At 37.1% G+C, this 25561-nt stretch overlaps 1 protein-coding gene across 1 annotated transcript; it reads left to right on the top strand.

Annotated features, from left to right (window-relative positions):
- Positions 1 to 424: 424 nt before the first annotated feature.
- On the top strand, positions 425 to 3333 carry LOC110886818 (putative late blight resistance protein homolog R1A-10). Its single transcript, XM_022134670.2, has one exon. The coding sequence runs from the start codon at positions 560 to 562 to the stop codon at positions 3233 to 3235; it is 2676 nt and encodes an 891-aa protein (XP_021990362.1). The 5' UTR covers positions 425 to 559; the 3' UTR covers positions 3236 to 3333.
- The last annotated feature ends 22228 nt before the right edge of the window (positions 3334 to 25561 follow it).

The following is a 25561-nucleotide window of genomic DNA, read 5'->3' as shown; positions in this document are numbered from 1 at the left end:
AATTTGATGGCGGCACTCCCCTCTTAGGGGAATTGTTTTTTTATTCAAAAAAAAAGAAAAAGAAAAATGTTGATTGGTTGAAAATGAGGGTGGCCCACCATCTCCTCTCTCCTTCATTGCGGTGAACCCTCCCCGATCCCCCTCCCCGATTTCCCTCCCCTCTTTAATGGCGGCACCCTTACCGCTCGGGAAACACACCCCGATTTCCCTCCCCGCATGGTGCTGCGGACACCTTTACTCCAGAGACAAAGATGACATACGCTTCAATAATTGCAGATAAGTAATACGACAGCAATTGGGCGGCCAATGGTCCGCAATCTCTCCTATATTATACATCCTGAATTTAGACTACAGATATTAATAATATTATTTGACCGTCACTAAAACTAGTCTGGTTGCATTATTTCTATTATTACATTATTTATTGTTGGGGTATTTCACCTAACCTATCAATTATTTGAGAGTGATGAGATCCTACAGACTGCGATTTACATTCACAACCCAAGCAAAATTTGACTAGAATCAACAACCCTCCACGTTTGCCAAATTTTATTATTCGATGACATACGCAGGTATCCAAATGTTCATGGAGAAGTTGAAGCAGCTCATTAACTGCAACGACAATCCGTTGATCAACAACCCCTCAATTATACATGAAAGACCACAATTCCAACTTCTCTATGAAGAACTTGGCTCCATCATCCAAACCCTTTTCATCGATGGACAACAAGACCTCGAAAAAGTTAATGATCTGAAGAAAAGATTCACAGATGCAGTAGAAGAGGCATATTATATCGTTGATATGTTTCTATCTAGTGTTTACCACATGAATGATGAACATTTCCCTACATCTGAGGGCTTTATTCCCTCCCTAAATCTTGATGATGTTAGGAGATCACTCAAGTCTGCATTCATGAGTATAATAATGAATAACATGAAGATGGATCCATCTCGAAGCACTGAAAGAACACTAAATCAGCCTGCTCCTACTGCTCAAATTTTCATCACCAGAAATTCATCAGGATCAAAGAAATTGTTGGATGAAATCGTAGTGGGGCTTGATCGTGATGCTGGACTGATAAGAGACAAACTTGTGGAGGATCAAAAGAAGCTAGATGTTGTCTCTATTGTTGGTATGGGCGGAATAGGCAAGACTACCCTCGCCACTAAAGTATTTAATGATGGTTATGTTAAGCATCATTTCTATGTCCGTGTATGGGTCACTGTCTCTCAAACATATTACAAGCGGGATGTATTGATTCAAATTCTGTTATCCATCGGTGTTAAACAAGACCTTGAAATGGCTAGTGACTCTCAACTTCGTGAATTGGTGCACAAACACCTAATGGGTCGGAGGTATTTGATTGTCATTGATGATATTTGGAACACAGAAACATGGGATAACCTTAAATTGTTTTTTCCCCACGATAACAAAGGAAGTCGAATTCTGCTCACCAGTCGCCTCACTGAAGTTGCTAAGCATGCAAATTCAGATGGATTCATTCATCACTTGGGATATTTGAGCAAAGAAAGAAGTTGGGAGCTGTTGTGTCAGAAGGTGTTCCAAGGCGATGAATTCCCCGAATGGTCAATTAAACATGGAATGCAAATAGTTGAAAATTGTCAAGGACTACCACTTGCAGTGGTCGTCATTGCAGGAGTTTTAGCAAAAGAAGCATGGAGTGAAAAGTTATGGATGGAAATTGCTGAGAGGACCGGTTCGTACATTGTTGGTGACCAGAATGGATGCCTGGAAACATTGGCTTTAAGTTACAATCATCTTCCTCTTCACTTGAGAGAGTGCTTTCTGTATCTTGGTGGCTTCCCAGAAGACTACGACTTTCAAGTACAAAGGTTGATCTGGTTGTGGGTGGCCGAGGGATTCATTGAACAAGCTGGAGATAGAAGGTTGGAGGATATTGCAGAGGGATACTTGATGGATCTAATTGATAGAAATCTTGTAATTGTAGCAGGCAGGAGAAAGTCTAATGGAGCTGTCAAAGCTTGTAAAGTGCATGATCTTGTTAGAGAGCTATGCCTGAGACAAGCAAAGGAAGAACGATTCATCCTTGAAACAGAAAGGGTAGTATCGTCCTCTCAGTTTTCTTTTGATGTTACTACTCCACCATATAAGCCGGTCCGTATGTTCATAAGTAAATACGTTCAAGACTTTCCTGATTTTTCTGCTCAAAACCTTCAATCGATTTTGTGCTTTAGTGATTTCAGAACCTTGAGTGATGGCATTGCCAAGTATTTTCGTTCCTTTGTGCTACTTAGTGTGTTAGATCTACAAAAATGTAGATTGAATGGTTTTCCCCACGACATGGAATTGCTAGTTCACTTGAGGTACCTTGCAATTTGGAATTCATCAGCAGGTTTCCCAGCTTCAATATGCAATTTATGGAACCTTCAAACCCTCATTTATATTACAAGTTATTTCCGAGTTGTTTTACCTAGTAACATATCCAATTTGGTAAATCTAAGGCATTTGTGGAGTTATCTTCATTCTGATAAAAAAATAGTGGGATTTCCAATAATGAAGATGCCCTTTTTTCTTCCTACCATTGTAAAACCAATGAAATTGCAAACTATTTCAAATGTGGTGTTGGGGGATGGTGTAGATGATTTTCTAAAGTGTTTTCCCTACATTAAGGAACTTACATGTCCTATGTATGTGGAAGAGGACAATGATTTCGAATCTCTCACCTACCTCGAAAAGCTCAAATTAACTGGCTTGCGTAGAAGAATGAAATCAACTATGCATGATAGTCCCAAAGGTGATGGAAAGAATCACATTACATTCCCAGCAACGTTGAAAACACTTAAACTGGTAGGGTGTCATCTACCATGGAGTGATATGTCAATTATTCAGTCGTTACCTAATCTCCAGGTTTTAAAACTAAGAAACAATGCCTTCAACGGAAGCTGCTGGAACACAGATGAGCAGCAGTTTAGACAACTAAAATCCTTGAGACTTGAGGGGTTAAATATTAAACTGTGGGAAGCCTATAGTAAAAGTTTCCCGTGTCTCAAACAGTTAGAAATTCTCCACTGCTACGATCTTGATGAGATCTCCCTTGAAGTTGGGGACATACCAACGCTTGAGATGATTAAGATCAACAACTGTAGCAACTCTATAGTTGAATCTGTAAGAAGAATTCAAGCGGAGCAACATGAATTCGGAAACTATGGCCTACAGATTGAAGTCAGTGGATTCGACGATTTTTCTTTATAGATATATTTGGTCTTATTTTGTCAGTTAGTCAGTCTCTCAAGTACTTATGAGTTTTACTAAAACCCTTTTGTTTTATATATACCTATCGAATTTCAAAATGTCCTTGATTATCTGCTGCTATGATTACTCAATATCTTGCTTATCGCTACTTGCAGCTGCTGTGTTTTTTTATAAACAAGTCAAATCAGCTCTCGAGTATACCAGAAACATTGCTTCATATCGGTCATGGTTCTCCTAACTACAGCAGATGAACATCAACCGTTTTCTGCTCTGTTTGATTAACTAACAGCAGCAGAGCGGAGTGTTCTTAAAGGTTAGAAATGGCAGTGTGCAGAGAGGAAACAGAAGCCAAACAAGAGGTTTGCAGTGTGTTTCTGGTAAATTAAAAAGTAAACTAAAACATCAAATTTTAACTATAAACCTATCGATTGATAAAACCCGCTAAACAGCCCTGCACACATTCATTTTTTTGTTCCTGTTTTTTTCTTTGCCTAAACAAATGTTTAAATCCCCAAATAAGTTACGGGCGGGTAGGTTATCGGGTTTTCCCCGGAATTGGTGGTGGACTCGGGTTACTCTCGGAGTACTCCGTTTGTCCAGTGGGTACCCCGAGGGTGCTCGGGATTGAGTTTGTTGGCCGTTCAAAAAAAAAAAAAAGTAGGTAATTAATTATTTAAACTTAAAAACAAAAAAGCAAGATTACCTTTTAAAAGTGGTACTAATCAGTTCTTCAAAAGAAGATCAACACTACTAGGTTCTTCAATCGTTGGGTTATTACTTTGAACTCAGAAACACCTTTAAAATATTTTTATAAATGCTAAAGGGCACACCTAAAATATATGCTCCAGCTATGAAAATATAGATAATATTAGTAATCACTAACTTGCTATATAAGATACACATGCAATAAACATGCCAATAAGCCAAAACAAAGTTAGGGGTGTCGTTTTTTTAATCAAATCCTGGAACCCGACACTACCTGAAGTAACCCGAACCAGAATTAAAACTACATGTACGGGAAGTATTTAAACGGTTCGGTAATCGAATTAAACTAGTTGTATACCCGGTGGACGTGTTTTTCAATTTCATAATGACATAAATATGGTTTTTCTTTGCATTTTAAACAAAAACATTATTTGTTTGGAAAAAGAGCTAAATTGTGTAATATGTTGCATCAAATGGGCTCATATTTATGTTATGTCAAAAAAAAAAAAAAGCTGGAAAAGCAAGATTGCAAGCAATTTCAATTAATCATATTACAGTTGTAGTTATTAGTGGACAATTGACTACTAAAATATTTTGAAGATAAACAGTCGGGTGAAAGAAGGGGCGGAACTAATGTGTTAGCAGGGATAGCATGGGCTACGGCTCAATCCCGTCTTCGTAGTGTACAATACCCCTCGACTCGGTCTCCATATTGTAAATAACGAGTTAACGCCAACCCGCACGTTGCGGCGGGATGTTGACAATAATGTTTTAGCATCAATATATGAGAATCGAAAATTTTTAAGCTTATGCAAAAATTATATTCATTTTGCTTTTAGGCCTAGAACACAAAACCAAAAAAGTTTTGAAGAATATGTTGCGTCGCGCTAAACCATTAGAAAATAATATTCTCAAAATTTTATACGATAAAATTTATTCCCAAATTTTATTTCGAACTTATATGCTAATTGATGCATAACATATTATACTAACAGTTTATAAAAATTCTAAAGTGGAGACTGAAAAAAAAGTTTATATTAGACCATGCGTAGTGGTAAGGGTGAATAATGCCCTCACTCTTGGGCGTTTTCCGCCATATGGCGGTACAGTCAGCAAGGGACATTATTGGACGTTTTTTCTAAAATGGGTGTAGTGGTGATGTGAGAATTATGTTAAAAGGTGTAAAGAATTAAATAAAAATAAAAAAACCAACAAAAAAACTATTGGACTAAAAAAGGAAGATTAAATGCTATTAGCCAAGTTTTCTCCTCCAAAGCATGATTCAAAACACGCCAGAGAGGTTTTTTTCAAAAAAAAAAAAAACGCCAGATCATACCCGGGGGTGGGGATTTGGCGTTTTCGAGCGTGATTGAGGAGAAAAACGCCAGAATCATGCCCACTACGTATGGTCTTATAAATAAAATTAAAGTTATTATCTTTTTATTATTATTTTAGGGTAGAAAATTGTAGCAGTTGGCATTATAAATTCTTTTTATTATTTTTGTCAGGTTAAAACACATGTTAATGTATCCATATTAATGTTCGGTAGATTTTTTATAACCTAAAAGAGTAAAATTAATATCAACACACATCAAAAATAAAAGAAGAGCAAAACCCATACATGGTATGAAAAACCACCCACCACCCATATAACCACTCCATTCACTCTAAGTAATTCTTTTGTGTGTTTTTAGGTAAAATAAACTTAACCAAAGGTGTCCTTATAAATGTGACTTGCAAAAGAAAAAATAAAATCAATATCTTCAAAAATATATCACTTTTCACAAATACTTACAAAATATCACTGAACTATATTCAAACCCTTAAATACATTCAAACTGAATCTTCAGACCATGAAAACAAAAATACAAGGGTGTCCAGAGTGGGGGCGGCAAACCCACTCGGCACCGATCGGTAACCATTTTGCTGCTTGAGTGTTTAACGAAATGGGGTGACATTCGGTGAAGGATCACCAATTCGGCGAAGGGAGGGAAGGGGAGAGAGAGGGGGGTGTGTGGTAGGGTCCATGCCTTCTCAACCAATCACATTTTTTTTTAATTTACCACTTCAGCAAGTCTCTAAACTATTACGAACACTTTTTAACAAAGTTTAAACAATTTTCACTGATTCTGGTTGGTTAATTTTTTAGTTGTCACTCTTAAGTGTTTAACCACTCCTTACACATAGTCAAGAACACAAAAAATAATGTCATTGTCACCACACCAGTACCAAATCGCATGCTCGTTATTAAAAATAAAAATTTAAAAATTCAACGATAAAAAATAAAAAAGAATTAACTTTAAAAAATGAGGCTCAGGGGGTGTTTGGTCTAGCTTTTTTAACAAAGCTTATAGCTTTTTTAGCTTTTTTTACAAAAATAAGCTTAATTTAGTGTTTGGTTTAGCTTTTTAAGCTTATGCTTATTAGCTTATATAAGCTAATTTTAAGAAGCTTACTTGAAGATGGTTTTTTAGTTTATTTTGAAAAAGCTTCTTTGTGTAAGGGTAAATGATATAAAAAAAGCTATAAGCTAATCCAAACACTTAAACAAGGCTTATCAAATGATAGAAAATAAGCTATAAGCTACTTAAAAATATAAGCATAAGCCAAAAAATAAAAGCTAGACCAAACACCCCCTCAGATCGGTTTTAGGATGGGAACAAGAGGATTAGACCGCTATGGCTGCAATAGAGGTTGCAAGAGAACTTGCCCTCCTTCAATTTCTGCCTTGCCAAGTTGCGGATAATCTCAAATCTTGCCGATTTTGACTCGGATGACATTCGATCATCACAGCCTCGTGATAGGGTTTTGGGATTAGGGATGAGTGTTATAAGCAGCAAATGGATGAGTCGTGGAGAAGTGTTATTTCCATATATCATTACTCTCTGTCTCTCTCTCTCTATACACACATACATATTATGTATATATACCAGAGGGTTGTTGGATTTTCAGAAAAGTGAATCGAAATCATCGGCGGAGAGAGGCGGCAACAACCCTTAGAAACCTTGTTCCTCCCTCTGCCTCATTCCCCGAGTCAAAGTACTAAAACAAAAGAGATCCACAATTTTTACCCCCCTTGTTGTATTTATACTATTGCGCCTTCTAAGGATGACAAAAATACCCGAGTTCGACGGGTATACTCGAAACCTGACACAAATGGGACGTGTATACTCAATACCCGACGGGTATTGAGCTAGGTATGTGATTAGTTTTAAAAATTTTCACGGGTATGAGATTACTTGATACCCAACTCGATTACCCTGAAATCACATACCCATTTACCCGAACTATATACCCGATTTTTTTAATTTACATTTTTATTTTCCACTATGACTTGTCTAGGGGTGGTAAAATCAACCCATACATTCAATTTTGGGTTAGGATGGGTATTTGATAATAGTATTTATATTTTGTATATTGTGAAATATATACATGTAAGTGTATAAATATTATAAAGTTATTATTAATTTATGATAAAACTTATATGTAACTAAGGTACATTTTTAATTTTTAATAGTTGTTGTATAAATAAAATTATATAATTATATAATAATTATAATAGAAAAAATATTGTATTTAGAAATCCCAACGTATATCTTTTAACAAAGTAATGGGTATACCTGGGTACCCGCGGGTATACCCGATACCCGATGGGTAATTACCCAACAAATACCCGACGGGTATTTGGTCGAGTATGGAACACAATTTTATAACCGGGTATGGGTGTGGGATTATCAATACTTGACCCGAACCCAACCCATTGTCATCCCTAGGCCTTCCAAGGGTATTTAATTAATTTTCACCTTATAATTACGTAAGATCACACGGTATGGAGGAGATTGAATATGAGGCATTATGCGATACGTGGACCATGCGTCAGATCGCGGTGTGGTGCTAAAACGGATGGTGTGGCCCGAGCGTGGAGACATGGCGTTTTTCGACACATGGCACACACCGTTTACATTTAAATAAAAACTAGTTACTAACGTGATGTGAAAGAAGGATATGTTGGTAGTAAAACGTGATGAATAACATGGGAACTGGCAATGATGTTATATAGTGAAATATCTAACAACCCAAAGATTAGATTTAAATTCACTATACATTTAATAATCTAGGAGGGAAAACGTGTACATTTAATATAAACATATAAACATATAAATTCATATTTAAAAACAGAAGTCATTTAATGCAAAACCTTTCAAAAATAAGTTTTCCTGGGACAACTATAAAATTAAATACCAAGAAACCAAAAAGACAAATTTTAAACCTTAAAAAAACAGGTTATCATAATTACGATTAACCTCTTCATATACCATAAAGATGCATTTTAAACACTATAAAAGACTAAAGACTGATGATTAGTTTAATTCAAAAAATCAACAATTGTCTTTTAAAATATATTATTCAAAAAACAAATCAAAATCAGCAACACCAACAATACTCTAGATGGCAAACAGATGCTTCTACCACTAGTCGGACACCAACGATGTTAAAATGCAATTCTCTAGATGGTCGCTCGAAGAAAACAGAGCTGATGAAGAACTAAACAGAAAAATCGACATCATCAGTGATAATAATTACAAGAAAACCTAGAGCAACATCGGATTGCTTAATGAAGTCCTCCACTCTCCTACATCAGACTTCAAGAACAATGCAGAAGATTTTATCACACAAATGTGGAAACAAGATCAGAAAATCTGCGACATGCTATCGGTTCTGCAAAACAAAAGAAAAAATGAAATTGCATGGAAGAAGCCAAGAGTCTACGAAATCCAAGCAATTGTTAATTGTAGCGTGTAATATTTTATGTATATTTAAGTGTTTAATCTTTCTTTGTATTCAATTTAATACTATCAATATCCATAGTAACATATTCTAAAATCATTATGGCTCCACAGATGCTTCTACCACTGGTCGCTCGAAGAATACAGAGCTGAAATATATCAACACTTTAAAATAAAAATTATCAACAGTTTTAAAAAAAATCAACAAACCTAAAATAACCTACAGACGATTGTATGAATTTCAAACAACTCTGATTAGGCTGAAATATAAAGCGAGAATTAGAGTAGATCAGTTCAAAATTTAAAATTCAAAATTACAAAACACACACACACACACACACACACTTTCAATGATGTTGGAACAATTATGTGAAGTACAAAGATCTGTAATCGGAGATTAACCGGCTGAATATGGAAAATCTGCATTTGAGAGAGAGAGAGAGAGAGAGATTGCTCGCGGATATGAGTGAGAGAGATGAATTGAAGTTTGAATGTGGAGCCAGAATCATGTATGTTATATATGTATACTAGTCTAAGAATCCGCGAGTTTCACGGGTGGCTTAACAAAAACATACAATATCTAGTGGCGAACTTTTCAATATAAACGTATAAAAATGATACTGAACAAAAAAAATATAGATAAATGAGTACATGAAAATCACAAATCACTAAATACTTCTTTATAAACTACATCTGTCGTTTATTAGTAGGTTTGCCGTCATTGTTCAAAATCAGAAGTTTAACTCCTTGTCTGGTTTTTACTTTGGATAAAGCAACAGACAGCTGACCCTGTGGTGAGAACTGGCTGTTTCTGTAACACCCCCAAAAATACCACAAGCGGAAGCACCGCGGGAGGTGCGACACATCAGAGTACGAGCCACCAATCACATTGAACCATACAAGTATTTAAATAAACATGTCATTAATTAACCAAGCAAGTTCAATTCCAACGTTAAACCCAAAAGATATGTTTAGCGGAAGCATAAGTGAAATAATATCCAATTGTTTAAAGTTTCAAAACCACCAAGTCAACTGTTTAATCAAAAGCCACGATCCATGACCACTCTAGCACTCCCAGATAGCAAGTCCATGTCTCCAACCCTAACGACCTGCAAGCATGCAGACAAGTGTGTCAGACGAAGCTGGTGAGTTCAAGTTTTGTTAACGTGTTTTGTTACCCGAGGTATGTTAAGCCGATTCAACGTTATGATACGATGTTGCTTATAACATGCTAGATACCCTAGGGAGTGTGCCCATATGTATCCGGGGAGTGTGCCCCTTAATTACCTGGAAGTGTGTCCAGTCCCCAATGCCCCTAACCAAGCATTGGTAATGATGCCCAGATAATTAGTTCACGCCCGTCCTTACGGCCCGGTGTGAGGCGTCAAACCTAATAGCGCTATCAACTAATTACCTCATTGCCCTACAGGCAATCCGATAATGATTTATTCCATGTTCAATAACCAAAACCCAATATAAATGTTTACCCAAGATTCCCTCCAAATGTTTACTAGTTGTCCCAAACCACCGGGACGCATGCTTGAGGAATGCAATGAACTCACCTGGGGTTGCTCGGTATGATACACAACAGTTCAGTTAAGCTATAAAGTGATCAACCACGTCCTATCACAGTTATCATACCAATCAGATTCGTACGCTAGTATTGCACGTATGTTCCACACACATTGTAACAAGTTGTGTACAAGTATTGATCATCGTATTCACGTATAAGCATATCAGTTCAACAGTACTCTCATATAGACAAAGTCCAATATGCGGCCCAATCAGTTGGGCTCATAACAGTGTGCAAGTCCAACAGTGTGTACGTGTATATGGTCTCGTGTCGAGACCAGAGATCTCGAGTCGAGACTAGGCGGTCTCGGGTTGTACTGGTTTCAGGGTCTCGAGTCGCAACAAGGAGTTCTCGAGTCATCATGGTCTGTTCGAGACTACACGATCTCGAGTCGCAACCGGACCCGAAATTGTGGCCTCGAGTTGTGTTGTTTTGTGCCGGTGTTATGGTCTCGAGTCGAGACTGTGAATTCTCGACGCGCAATCCGGGTTGAGACTTGTGTAACTGATTTCCTTAATTCAAGCTCATCAATTCCGTAACAGTTGCAAACAGATTTGGTAGTTTCACAATCAGATCAAATCACAATTATTTCAACATTCAAACATTCATATCAATTCCAGAATCACTAATCAATAACCTATGAACATGTAACCAGATCATGTGATTAACGGATTCAAGAACTATCATGCAGCCCTAAACCATGTGTTCAATATATCAATCAATACCACAAACCATAACAACACATCGCAACATTCATCCGAATCATATCACAACCGATTAGTAAGCTTTCGTTTAACAATCATCTTAACATAATTCGGACAACATATAATCAACCGATTACTTGCAAAACATACGATTTACATACAATATAGAACATCACGATTTATCACACAAGCAACCCTAACCGTTTAGTCAAACATGGATTTATAACAATATAAATCAAACACGTATCATGAACACTAACCGAGTTAAAGCGTGTAGAGAGGATGATCCGAACACAAGGATCTTCGAGGGTCGAGAAGTGTTGTCGTCGGGTTCCAAGAGAAACGAGAGAGAGAGAGAGAGCTTCTAGGGTTTTGTGTAACTTGTGTGCTTGCAAGTAACCAAAAACTACACCCCCTATTGTTCATGTATGCGTACAAGGGATGAGTGGGCCAAACCCATCATTGGGCCGCCCTTGGGGTCTCGGGTTGGGTAAGTGGTTGCGAGTGAGGTTGGGCCGAGTGAAGGATGTGCGACCAAACAAAGTGTGTGGCCCAATTTTGATAACACATAACATTTCATTCAATTAAACGCTCAAGTTCATATAGTCGTATCATGCATTCAATCAATCCCTATAGTTCACATAAGCACGTAACGTTACACAAATTAGGTTCGAAATATGAGTTGTCACATCATCCCCAACTTGAAAGAAATTTCGTCCCGAAATTTGATAAGCACACCACAAACAGAAGTAAATCACAAAACGGTGCGATGCTAAATCAAGATGACTGTGCATTTTCCGTGGGTGTCACATCATCCCCAACTTGAATGGGAATTTCATCCCGAAATTCACTAGTTGCATTAACATTAGATTCGCTAGGTTTTGTCTTGTCTTTGGGGAACAAATGTGGATACTTAAGCTCCATCTGGTCCTCGCGTTCCCACGTGAACTCTGGTCCACGTCGCGAGTTCCAACGGACCCTCACAATTGGGATACGACTATGCTTACGAACTTTAACTTCCCGATCCACAATCTCAACTGGTTCTTCGACAAACTGTAACTTGTCGTCTATCTTCAGCTCTTGAAATGGTACAACCAGTGTTTCGTCAGCCAAACACTTCTTTAACTGCGACACGTGAAACACATCATGGACATTACCCAACTCAGCAGGTAATTCCAACCTGTAGGCCACCTTTCCAATTCGTTCCATAATTTTGAATGGTCCCACATAACGAGGGTTTAGTTTGCCGCGTTTCCCAAAACGCACCACACCCTTCCAGGGTAAGACCTTTAACATAACGCGATCATTAACTTCGAATTCCAACGGTTTACTACGCTTGTCAGCGTAGCTTTTCTGGCGATCGCGAGCTGCGGCCATACGGTTTCGGATCTGCACAATGTTTTCTGATGTCTCAAGCACGAGCTCAGGGCCTGTGATCTGACTATCACCCACCTCAAGCCAACAGAGAGGTGAACGGCATTTTCGTCCGTACAGTGCTTCGAATGGAGCTGCCTGTATACTAGTGTGGTAGCTGTTGTTGTAGGAGAATTCTATCACCGGTAAGTGCTTCTCCCATCCTTTCCCAAAATCGATTACACATGCCCGTAGCATATCTTCAAGTGTCTGGATGGTGCGCTCGCTTTGACCATCCGTCTGCGGGTGATAGGCGGTACTCATGTCGAGTCATGAACCGAACGACTTATGCATTGCTTGCCAAAGATCAGAAGTGAAACGCGGATCTCGATCTGAAATGATAGAAGTTGGTACCCCGTGTCTAGAAACTACTTCCTTAAGGTAGATCGCTGCCAGTTGCGAAAACTTGTCTGTTTCTTTGATTGCCAGAAAATGCGCTGATTTCGTGAGACGGTCGACAATCACCCAAATGGTATCGTTCCCAGCCTGAGTTCGAGGTAACCCTGTCACGAAATCCATGGCGATCTGTTCCCACTTCCATGTGGGTATCTCTGGTTGCTGCAGTAGACCTGAGGGCTTTTGATGTTCCGCTTTAACTTTAGCACAAGTCAAACATTTGCTGACGTAGGTTGCTATGTGGGCTTTCATGCTAGGCCACCAGTATGTAGTTTTCAAGTCGTGGTACATCTTATCTGATCCAGGATGTACGGAGTAACGTGACTTATGTGCCTCCTCCATTACAAGTTCTCGTAAGTTGCCATAGAGTGGGACCCAAATGCGTCCGGTTACGTAGTAAGCACCGTCTCCCTTTCGTTCTAATCGTTGCCTTGAGCCGCGTAAAGCTTCAGCTCGAAAGTTCTCTGGTTTCAACGCTTCTAACTGGGCATCTCGTATCTGGGAAGGAAGATTGGACTGGATCGTGAGTTGCAATGCTCGCACACGCCTAGGTGCATTATCCTTTCTGCTGAGGGTGTCAGCTAGCGGATGATACTTGATGGCACATTCATAATCATTTAACAGTTCAACCCATCGTCGTTGCCGCATATTCAATTCTTTCTGGTCGAAGATATGCTGAAGACTCCTATGGTCGGTGTAGATGGTGCATTTGGTATCGTACAGATAGTGCCTCCAGATCTTCAACGCAAATACCACCGCTCCTATTTCCAAATCGTGGGTCGTATAGTTCTTCTCGTGCACCTTCAACTGACGAGAAGCATAAGCTATCACCTTCTCGCGTTGCATCAACACGCAACCGAGACCCTGAATCGAAGCATCACAATAAACCACAAAATCTTCGGTACCCTCTGGTAACGACAAAATCGGTGCACTGCAAAGTTTCTGTTTTAACAACTGGAAGGCCTCTTCCTGCTTCGTTCGCCAAGAGTATACCGTGTTCTTCTGTGTCAACGAGGTGAGAGGTTGTGCGATTTTCGAGAAATCTTTGATAAACCTCCGATAATATCCAGCAAGACCAAGAAATTGGCGCACCTCAGAGGGAGTCTTTGGTGCCGCCCAATTTTTAACTGCGTCCACTTTCACAGGATCCACATGTATCCCTTTTTCATTAACAACGTGGCCAAGGAAATGTACTTCTCGAATCCAAAAATCGCACTTAGAAAACTTCGCATATAGTTGTTCCCTTCTCAAAAGTTCCAAGATGAGACATAGGTGACGCTCGTGATCCTCCCTGTTCTTTGAATAAACCAAGATGTCGTCAATAAACACTATAGCAAACTCGTCGAGATACGGCTTACATACGCGGTTCATGAGATCCATGAAGACCGCTGGTGCATTTGTCAACCCAAATGGCATAACCAAAAACTCGTAGTGTCCGTAGCGCGTTCGAAAAGCCGTCTTGGGGACATCCTCTTCTCTAACCCTCATCTGGTGATAACCTGATCTCAAGTCGATCTTCGAATAGAAACTTGACCCTTGCAACTGGTCAAACAAGTCGTCGATTCGTGGTAACGGATAGCGGTTCTTAATGGTTACCTTGTTGAGCTCTCGATAATCGATACACATACGGAATGACCCGTCTTTCTTCTTCACAAACAGAACTGGGGCTCCCCAAGGCGAAGAATTGGGTCGAATGAAACCCCTATCCAACAACTCCTGTAGCTGATTAGACAGCTCCTGTAACTCTCCAGGTGCTAGCCGGTAAGGAGCTCGAGCAATTGGAGCCGCTCCCGGCGCAAGATCAATCTGAAATTCTACTTGACGGTGAGGAGGTAATGTAACGCCCTGCGTTTTCAAACTTCCTACATTTAGAAACCTTACGTGAAATTCTAACTTTGGAAATCTTGTGTTCTTATAACCATTCTTTCATTGTAATCGTTGTAAAATACAGAACTTGCTTCGTAAATAAAACTTGTACAATACACTTTTTACCTAGTTAAATCATGTTTTATTTCATATTTCACCTTGTTACAAGTTAGGGGAAACATTGTTGCATATTATTACACAACTTAATTAACAAAATTACTCATTATAATGTTTTAAAAAAATAAAAGAAATAAAGAAATATGGCAACCCAATTCAGCAAAATTCAGCCCCATATAGTTGGGTTTTGTGGGCTAGTTTCAAGGTGTAACCCCTTCTAAACACTTCTAAAGCCCAACCCATTGAAACCCTAATCCTTCCCCCTATAAATACCACTTATAACCAGCCTCCCTACCACTTTTGCAACCCTAAAAACTCACAAAACATCCACCAAACCGTAGCTGAAAGCAAGGGTTCGAGTAGATTGACACCCCTTCACGAAAATGAGCATAACTCACTCAATTCTTATCTGATTCACTCGATTCTTTTTCCTACTTGCTTGTATAATCATGGGGTTCGATTCCTAGACTTCTCCTTGGAGAAATCAGACCTGGAAATGCCCCGAAATAGTCCATAAACTTTCTGTTTGTTTTTATGTTCATCAAAAACTTGTTTAAACCTATGCAACTTGTGTCCAACACATCTCATACCTATGTCCTAATGCTTACAACTTATCCCATGGTTGGTTAAGCTTAAAAACAAGGTTGAGACATTTAAAATCAGAGGATTAAACCTCATAAACTTGGTGTTTTGTTTAGGGTTTTTAACCCACAAGTCATGTCAAACTTTGTCTTTGATACATGAGTGATTATGGAACAACTTGGGTTGTCCAAACATACAATCCTCACCTGATTTGATGAATTCTCTTAGTTAGTGTGTATATTTCTTATTCTTTATTGTATGTTCATGACCCTCCTTGGTTGTTTTTTTTACATCAAGTGTAGTGGTGAACACATAGAGGTGCCTAAATGGAAGACTTGATCTTCCTACCTCCTACATGACTTCTATGACATTTAGAGGTACCAAAATGAAGATTTTAATCTTCTACCTCATGCTTGAACTATTGGACATATATTATATAACCTAAATATATTATTCGAATAATCGAATCTTTGATGATGAACTAGTGTTCATATGTCGGGGTACTAGATTACATCATCCTAGACTATGATTACTTGTCACGATTCTAATGGAACCTTGTTCCATGAAAACATCTAAACTCCTTCGAGTTTCCTAGTGTCAAGAACAAGCATCATATGTACTAAATGATTATTTTCCATGTTATTCTCATATCTTATTTTTATGTTGTTTTAAACACCGAATCTCGACTCTAAACATACTTGAACTTTAACCCTTATACATTCGGACTCTAAATCTCTACTCGTCAACAATTGGATAATCGGAAAACATATGCAAACTTTGTGAGTATACTCGTACTTTTCCCCTTTTTACTTTTACCACTTTTGGGGTGTAACATGTTTACCTATTGAAACTTACACATGAACTTTTGTCTAAACACACGAACATTCCTATAACAATGCTTGTATATGTGATGGCTTGATACTTTAAATTTGGGTGATTCTTATGTGTTGAACCTATCATTAACTTCGTACGAGCCAAACCTTGACATATGTAGCGCTATAGGATTGACGACCCGCCTCTACTGAAACTTTGGTTATGTCATGAGCAAGTTGCGTTTTCTTGGTTTGATATGTTAGACACATGCCATATTTAATGTTTATCTTGAATCGCATGCTTGCTATGAGGAATTGTTCACACTTTTATCTTATGCTATGTATGTACCAAACTTGTATACTCGCCTTTGCTTTTGCATTGAATTATTTTAAACATGTTACAGGTTGATGAGGACGATGCTAAGAAAAGAAGTAGCGTTGATGCCTAGATACACATATAGACGTTAGGGTTTAATATGTTGTATCAAATTTTGTTATGTTATCATGTTGTTATGTTAAACTTGTTGTATTTGAATTTCTTGTAATGTCGACTATTTGAAGTTATGAAATGAAATGAAATTTGGAATTTCTAAATATTGTCACAAATAGCGTTATGATGTCTCTAGCAATCTTCACACTTCGTCTCATCCCGATGTTTCCGCCATTGGTTGGGGTGTGACAGATTGGTATCAGAGCCATAACTATAGGGAATTAGGAAAAGTAGGAATGCTTTAGCCTAGTCTATAGTTTTAGAACCTTATTCGTATGCTTTGCTTGGACTACTACATGATACTTTATTTGTTACTTATTTATGCTCTTTTAAACATGTATGTTACTCATGTGTAATATTCGACATGTTATTCTTACGCATTAATGCTTGTTTTATTATGTGTTAACACTTGTTTCGTTGTTCGATTCTTTATGTGTTATTCTTGACATATTTCTCTATGTGTTAATACTTGTTTTATTTCATTATTTAAGTATCATCCTTGATATGCTTTCTTATGTGTTTATACTTGTTTGTGTATCTCCTTCGACATACACTTCCCTCATGCATTTTACTCGATTATTCTAAATCCGACAATACTCATATTGTACAAATGAGACGAATTCACCAAAATAGGCGTGAAACCCACAATTTGGTGAACGACTCTCAATCTACCTATTCTTTTTTTTACACGAGATATCGCGATTAAGCTAGGAGTGAAATCCACATCTTAATGGTAAATCTCAAATTTCAAGTTCTAGTGGACCCTCGTCAACACGTCGAAATTAAATTTTGACCCGACGAGTACCAACCACACTTAGGATACGAAATCGTCAAGTTAGGGGTGAAACCCGCACCTTGTCGACTAGTTCCACTCCTTGGCATTTTTTTCATAAATCCCGCCAAGTCTCGAAATTTCGATTGATTTGGGACATGTAGTAACCGGAAGGGTAAATACCGTTAACCGACTTGTCGGCGAGAGTATTTTACCTATTAGGCCAAAACATGCTCCTCAAATTCAAAAGACTTTTCGACCACTTTGGTTAGTCAAAGTTCCGTTTTGGAACACTCCAAACTTTGGTCAAACATGTGTTTCTATTGTTCATTTTATACGATGCAATCTTTCAACCTCGAGTTTACCTTTGATTTCTCTTTTCACACGCACAACATATCGAACCTTTTCGATACACTTATATACGCATGATTTTCATATAATTTAAATTCATATTCCTTGTAACAACTAGTGGAGATGTATCATCGAGATTGGAGTGACTTCCTTACCTTGACGATTGACTCCACCCCTCTTCCCTTAAAACGACTTCACCAACGAGTTAGGGGTGATTCCCTTACTTAGGTGACCGTTACCCAAAACTTATCTTTCAAAATATTTTATTATGCAAACCCGATCATGTTTTATACCTAAATCATTTATCATTATTCAAAATACCTACTTATACCGATTTCAAAATACATTGTTTATCAAACGTACTTCTTATTCTACCATCCATTTTCACTCAAATCATATACACGAGATTCTTAATCATGTCTTTACCGTTTTACTACACGAATTTCCAAACCTTACGAAATGCTACCTATCAATTTAATCGGTCTAATGAATCTCTTGCCCATGAACTTCACATCTGATTTATTAACTGAAACACGTTCACATTATATCATCATACTAGAGACTTCCACTCTTAATCGAAATCAAACTAACCTTTCTCAATTACTTATAAGACCTCATAGATGTTATATGACCGTTTACCAAATACTCTTTCCAACATCAATAAATCCTTTGTTAAAATTATTTTTAAACAATCACTAAGTTCTTTTACTAAATTTCTTTTCTAAGGGTCGACGTTTTCACAAGAACTTTCAAAGTCCAAAATTTTCATGTTTTGATGCAAATGAAACAAACCCGTTATTTAAAAAAAAAAAAAAAAAAAAAAAAAAAACCTTCTCTACAACGCTTAACTCGTCATCCAAATTTCAAAACACGTGGGCTAGAAGACTTCATGGGGACCGACAATTTTCAACATACGTGAACTCCTTTTTTTTTAAACAAAAGTAGCATTTCAATCATTACAAAATACGTTAAGCATGACCAATGAGTACTTTATGTTCCTTTACATATACAAACTATATTCTACCTTTCAAACCAAGCTCAATCTAATTTTGATTCGACAAAGTCAACGTTTTGTTTAAACAACTATACATGCACATCATCATACACATTTTAGTCGATATCTCGCGATAACATCATTTATATCGTTCGTATCTACATACTTAACCTTTTTTTTTCTCTACAATGTCTCAACGTACACCATATACGCAATATTTATTTTTCATACCTACACCTATGTTCATACGTTTTATGCTTGTACTCATACACATACTACTTATACGTTTTACGCTTCTGCTTGTACACATACTACTTACACGTTTTATGTTTATGCTCATACATACACGCGTATTCATACTTAAACTTATGCTCATACTTTCATCCTTACTCATGATTCGTACATTCGTACCTATACGCGAGCGTAATCCGAGGGATTCGCTTACGTGGGTCCCATACATGCTTAAACATAAACATGCTTACATACGACATTCTTCTACGTACACATTCTTATTTTCAAATTCATGTATACCTTGATTCATACATAACTAGTACAAGCTATGTGGATCATGCGACAATCAGTATAATCGCGGGTGCACACGGGATTATAGTGATAGGCGTATGAGAACCATAGAGTGTACTACTGTGTATGGTAAGACACGGAACGTAACATGACCCCAAGTAACGAAACGGACGTAATGTGGTTAAAACATGGTGGATACGCCGCTGGTACTTCCTATATATAAGTGTTTTCACCATGTTACCAAACTTTCGTAAAACGTGCCATGAGAAATTCAGTGTGTTGCAGACCTTTTGGACCTAATACAACTTCACGCAACTCACAAACGCATTATATCCGATTATTCATGACGAGACTTCATCCTTAACACACTACGTTCATCTATCCAACACTTATGCTATTCACATACTTGTACTCTTTAAGAGTCATTCGTTCATTCTATACTCGTATTATTTTATACAAAACTCGTTCGCAATCCAGCTTGTTTAAACATTTGAGTCCTAACTTACCTCGTTACCTATAAAATAGCCTCCCTATTCTTGATTCTTGTGAAACTATACTTAGTATACCTCTATTGCTTTATTTAAAGTAACAAACCTTTTCGTTCCTCTCAATAAACAGGTTTTACGAAAGTATGATTTTTTTATACTATCCTTAAAAACTTCCCCTTGCAAATCTACCTTGACGTTCTCCAAAATTTGGTACTTTTCAAAACTTTCAAACTTCCCAAGTTTCAATTCTTAATGATCACCTTTATGCCAAAAACTCTTTCAAGCCTTCCTCTTGAATAAATTTCGGGACGAAATTTCCTAAAGGAGGGGAGACTGTAACGCCCTGCGTTTTCAAACTTCCTACATTTAGAAACCTTACGTGAAATTCTAACTTTGGAAATCTTGTGTTCTTATAACCATTCTTTCATTGTAATCGTTGTAAAATACGGAACTTGCTTCGTAAATAAAACTTGTACATTACACTTTTTACCTAGTTAAATCATGTTTTATTTCATATTTCACCTTGTTACAAGTTAGGGGAAACATTGTTGCATATTATTACACAACTTAATTAACAAAATTACTCATTATAATGTTTTAAAAAAATAAAAAAAATAAAGAAATATGGCAGCCCAATTCAGCAAAATTCAGCCCCATATAGTTGGGTTTTGTGGGCTAGTTTCAAGGTGTAACCCCTTCTAAACACTTCTAAAGCCCAACCCATTGAAACCCTAATCCTTCCCCCTATAAATACCACTTATAACCAGCCTCCCTACCACTTTTGCAACCCTAAAAACTCACAAAACATCCACCAAACCGTAGCTGAAAGCAAGGGTTCGAGTAGATTGACACCCCTTCACGAAAATGAGCATAACTCACTCAATTCTTATCCGATTCACTCGATTCTTTTTCCTACTTGCTTGTATAATCATGGGGTTCGATTCCTAGACTTCTCCTTGGAGAAATCAGACCTGGAAATGCCCCGAAATAGTCCATAAACTTTCTGTTTGTTTTTATGTTCATCAAAAACTTGTTTAAACCTATGCAACTTGTGTCCAACACATCTCATACCTATGTCCTAATGCTTACAACTTATCCCATGGTTGGTTAAGCTTAAAAACAAGGTTGAGACATTTAAAATCAGAGGATTAAACCTCATAAACTTGGTGTTTTGTTTAGGGTTTTTAACCCACAAGTCATGTCAAACTTTGTCTTTGATACATGAGTGATTATGGAACAACTTGGGTTGTCCAAACATACAATCCTCACATGATTTGATGAATTCTCTTAGTTGGTGTGTATATTTCTTATTCTTTATTGTATGTTCATGACCCTCCTTGGTTGTTTTTTTTACATCAAGTGTAGTGGTGAACACATAGAGGTGCCTAAATGGAAGACTTGATCTTCCTACCTCCTACATGACTTCTATGACATTTAGAGGTACCAAAATGAAGATTTTAATCTTCTACCTCATGCTTGAACTATTGGACATATATTATATAACCTAAATATATTATTCGAATAATCGAATCTTTGATGATGAACTAGTGTTCATATGTCGGGGTACTAGATTACATCATCCTAGACTATGATAACTTGTCACGATTCTAATGGAACCTTGTTCCATGAAAACATCTAAACTCCTTCGAGTTTCCTAGTGTCAAGAACAAGCATCATATGTACTAAATGATTATTTTCCATGTTATTCTCATATCTTATTTTTATGTTGTTTTAAACACCGAATCTCGACTCTAAACATACTTGAACTTTAACCCTTATACATTCGGACTCTAAATCTCTACTCGTCAACAATTGGATAATCGGAAAACATATGCAAACTTTGTGAGTATACTCGTACTTTTCCCCTTTTTACTTTTACCACTTTTGGGGTGTAACATGTTTACCTATTGAAACTTACACATGAACTTTTGTCTAAACACACGAACATTCCTATAACAATGCTTGTATATGTGATGGCTTGATACTTTAAATTTGGGTGATTCTTATGTGTTGAACCTATCATTAACTTCGTACGAGCCAAACCTTGACATATGTAGCGCTATAGGATTGACGACCCGCCTCTACTGAAACTTTGGTTATGTCATGAGCAAGTTGCGTTTTCTTGGTTTGATATGTTAGACACATGCCATATTTAATGTTTATCTTGAATCGCATGCTTGCTATGAGGAATTGTTCACACTTTTATCTTATGCTATGTATGTACCAAACTTGTATACTCGCCTTTGCTTTTGCATTGAATTATTTTAAACATGTTACAGGTTGATGAGGACGATGCTAAGAAAAGAAGTAGCGTTGATGCCTAGATACACATATAGACGTTAGGGTTTAATATGTTGTATCAAATTTTGTTATGTTATCATGTTGTTATGTTAAACTTGTTGTATTTGAATTTCTTGTAATGTCGACTATTTGAAGTTATGAAATGAAATGAAATTTGGAATTTCTAAATATTGTCACAAATAGCGTTATGATGTCTCTAGCAATCTTCACACTTCGTCTCATCCCGATGTTTCCGCCATTGGTTGGGGTGTGACAGATTGGTATCAGAGCCATAACTATAGGGAATTAGGAAAAGTAGGAATGCTTTAGCCTAGTCTATAGTTTTAGAACCTTATTCGTATGCTTTGCTTGGACTACTACATGATACTTTATTTGTTACTTATTTATGCTCTTTTAAACATGTATGTTACTCATGTGTAATATTCGACATGTTATTCTTACGCATTAATGCTTGTTTTATTATGTGTTAACACTTGTTTCGTTGTTCGATTCTTTATGTGTTATTCTTGTCATATTTCTCTATGTGTTAATACTTGTTTTATTTCATTATTTAAGTATCATCCTTGATATGCTTTCTTATGTGTTTATACTTGTTTGTGTATCTCCTTCGACATACACTTCCCTCATGCATTTTACTCGATTATTCTAAATCCGACAATACTCATATTGTACAAATGAGACGAATTCACCAAAATAAGCGTGAAACCCACAATTTGGTGAACGACTCTCAATCTACCTATTCTTTTTTTTACACGAGATATCGCGATTAAGCTAGGAGTGAAATCCACATCTTAATGGTAAATCTCAAATTTCAAGTTCCAGTGGACCCTCGTCAACACGTCGAAATTAAATTTTGACCCGACGAGTACCAACCACACTTAGGATACGAAATCGTCAAGTTAGGGGTGAAACCCGCACCTTGTCGACTAGTTCCACTCCTTGGCATTTTTTTCATAAATCCCGCCAAGTCTCGAAATTTCGATTGATTTGGGACATGTAGTAACCGGAAGGGTAAATACCGTTAACCGACTTGTCGGCGAGAGTATTTTACCTATTAGGCCAAAACATGCTCCTCAAATTCAAAAGACTTTTCGACCACTTTGGTTAGTCAAAGTTCCGTTTTGGAACACTCCAAACTTTGGTCAAACATGTGTTTCTATTGTTCATTTTATACGATGCAATCTTTCAACCTCGAGTTTACCTTTGATTTCTCTTTTCACACGCACAACATATCGAACCTTTTCGATACACTTATATACGCATGATTTTCATATAATTTAAATTCATATTCCTTGTAACAACTAGTGGAGATGTATCATCGAGATTGGAGTGACTTCCTTACCTTGACGATTGACTCCACCCCTCTTCCCTTAAAACGACTTCACCAACGAGTTAGGGGTGATTCCCTTACTTAGGTGACCGTTACCCAAAACTTATCTTTCAAAATATTTTATTATGCAAACCCGATCATGTTTTATACCTAAATCATTTATCATTATTCAAAATACCTACTTATACCGATTTCAAAATACATTGTTTATCAAACGTACTTCTTATTCTACCATCCATTTTCACTCAAATCATATACACGAGATTCTTAATCATGTCTTTACCGTTTTACTACACGAATTTCCAAACCTTACGAAATGCTACCTATCAATTTAATCGGTCTAATGAATCTCTTGCCCATGAACTTCACATCTGATTTATTAACTGAAACACGTTCACATTATATCATCATACTAGAGACTTCCACTCTTAATCGAAATCAAACTAACCTTTCTCAATTACTTATAAGACCTCATAGATGTTATATGACCGTTTACCAAATACTCTTTCCAACATCAATAAATCCTTTGTTAAAATTATTTTTAAACAATCACTAAGTTCTTTTACTAAATTTCTTTTCTAAGGGTCGACGTTTTCACAAGAACTTTCAAAGTCCAAAATTTTCATGTTTTGATGCAAATGAAACAAACCCGTTATTTAAAAAAAAAAAAAAAAAAAAAAAAAAAAAAAAAAAACCTTCTCTACAACGCTTAACTCGTCATCCAAATTTCAAAACACGTGGGCTAGAAGACTTCATGGGGACCGACAATTTTCAACATACGTGAACTCCTTTTTTTTTAAACAAAAGTAGCATTTCAATCATTACAAAATACGTTAAGCATGACCAATGAGTACTTTATGTTCCTTTACATATACAAACTATATTCTACCTTTCAAACCAAGCTCAATCTAATTTTGATTCGACAAAGTCAACGTTTTGTTTAAACAACTATACATGCACATCATCATACACATTTTAGTCGATATCTCGCGATAACATCATTTATATCGTTCGTATCTACATACTTAACCTTTTTTTTTCTCTACAATGTCTCAACGTACACCATATACGCAATATTTATTTTTCATACCTACACCTATGTTCATAAGTTTTATGCTTGTACTCATACACATACTACTTATACGTTTTACGCTTCTGCTTGTACACATACTACTTACACGTTTTATGTTTATGCTCATACATACACGCGTATTCATACTTAAACTTATGCTCATACTTTTATCCTTACTCATGATTCGTACATTCGTACCTATACGCGAGCGTAATCCGAGGGATTCGCTTACGTGGGTCCCATACATGCTTAAACATAAACATGCTTACATACGACATTCTTCTACGTACACATTCTTATTTTCAAATTCATGTATACCTTGATTCATACATAACTAGTACAAGCTATGTGGATCATGCGACGATCAGTATAATCGCGGGTGCACACGGGATTATAGTGATAGGCGTATGAGAACCATAGAGTGCACTACTGTGTATGGTAAGACACGGAACGTAACATGACCCCGAGTAACGAAACGGACGTAATGTGGTTAAAACATGGTGGATACGCCGCTGGTACTTCCTATATATAAGTGTTTTCACCATGTTACCAAACTTTCGTAAAACGTGCCATGAGAAATTCAGTGTGTTGCAGACCTTTTGGACCTAATACAACTTCACGCAACTCACAAACGCATTATATCCGATTATTCATGACGAGACTTCATCCTTAACACACTACGTTCATCTATCCAACACTTATGCTATTCACATACTTGTACTCTTTAAGAGTCATTCGTTCATTCTATACTCGTATTATTTTATACAAAACTCGTTCGCAATCCAGCTTGTTTAAACATTTGAGTCCTAACTTACCTCGTTACCTATAAAATAGCCTCCCTATTCTTGATTCTTGTGAAACTATACTTAGTATACCTCTATTGCTTTATTTAAAGTAACAAACCTTTTCGTTCCTCTCAATAAACAGGTTTTACGAAAGTATGATTTTTTTATACTATCCTTAAAAACTTCCCCTTGCAAATCTACCTTGACGTTCTCCAAAATTTGGTACTTTTCAAAACTTTCAAACTTCCCAAGTTTCAATTCTTATG

Source organism: Helianthus annuus, chromosome 2 (assembly GCF_002127325.2).
Source record: "Helianthus annuus cultivar XRQ/B chromosome 2, HanXRQr2.0-SUNRISE, whole genome shotgun sequence".
NCBI classification, from domain to species: domain Eukaryota; kingdom Viridiplantae; phylum Streptophyta; class Magnoliopsida; order Asterales; family Asteraceae; genus Helianthus; species Helianthus annuus.
The sequence above is the reverse complement of the archived record's forward strand: the minus strand, read 5'-3'. Positions and strand labels throughout refer to the sequence as shown.

Excerpts from the sequence above, each read along its gene's own strand:
- LOC110886818 (XM_022134670.2), top strand. The coding sequence starts at position 560 with ATGACATACGCAGGTATCCAAATGTTCATGGAGAAGTTGAAGCAGCTC.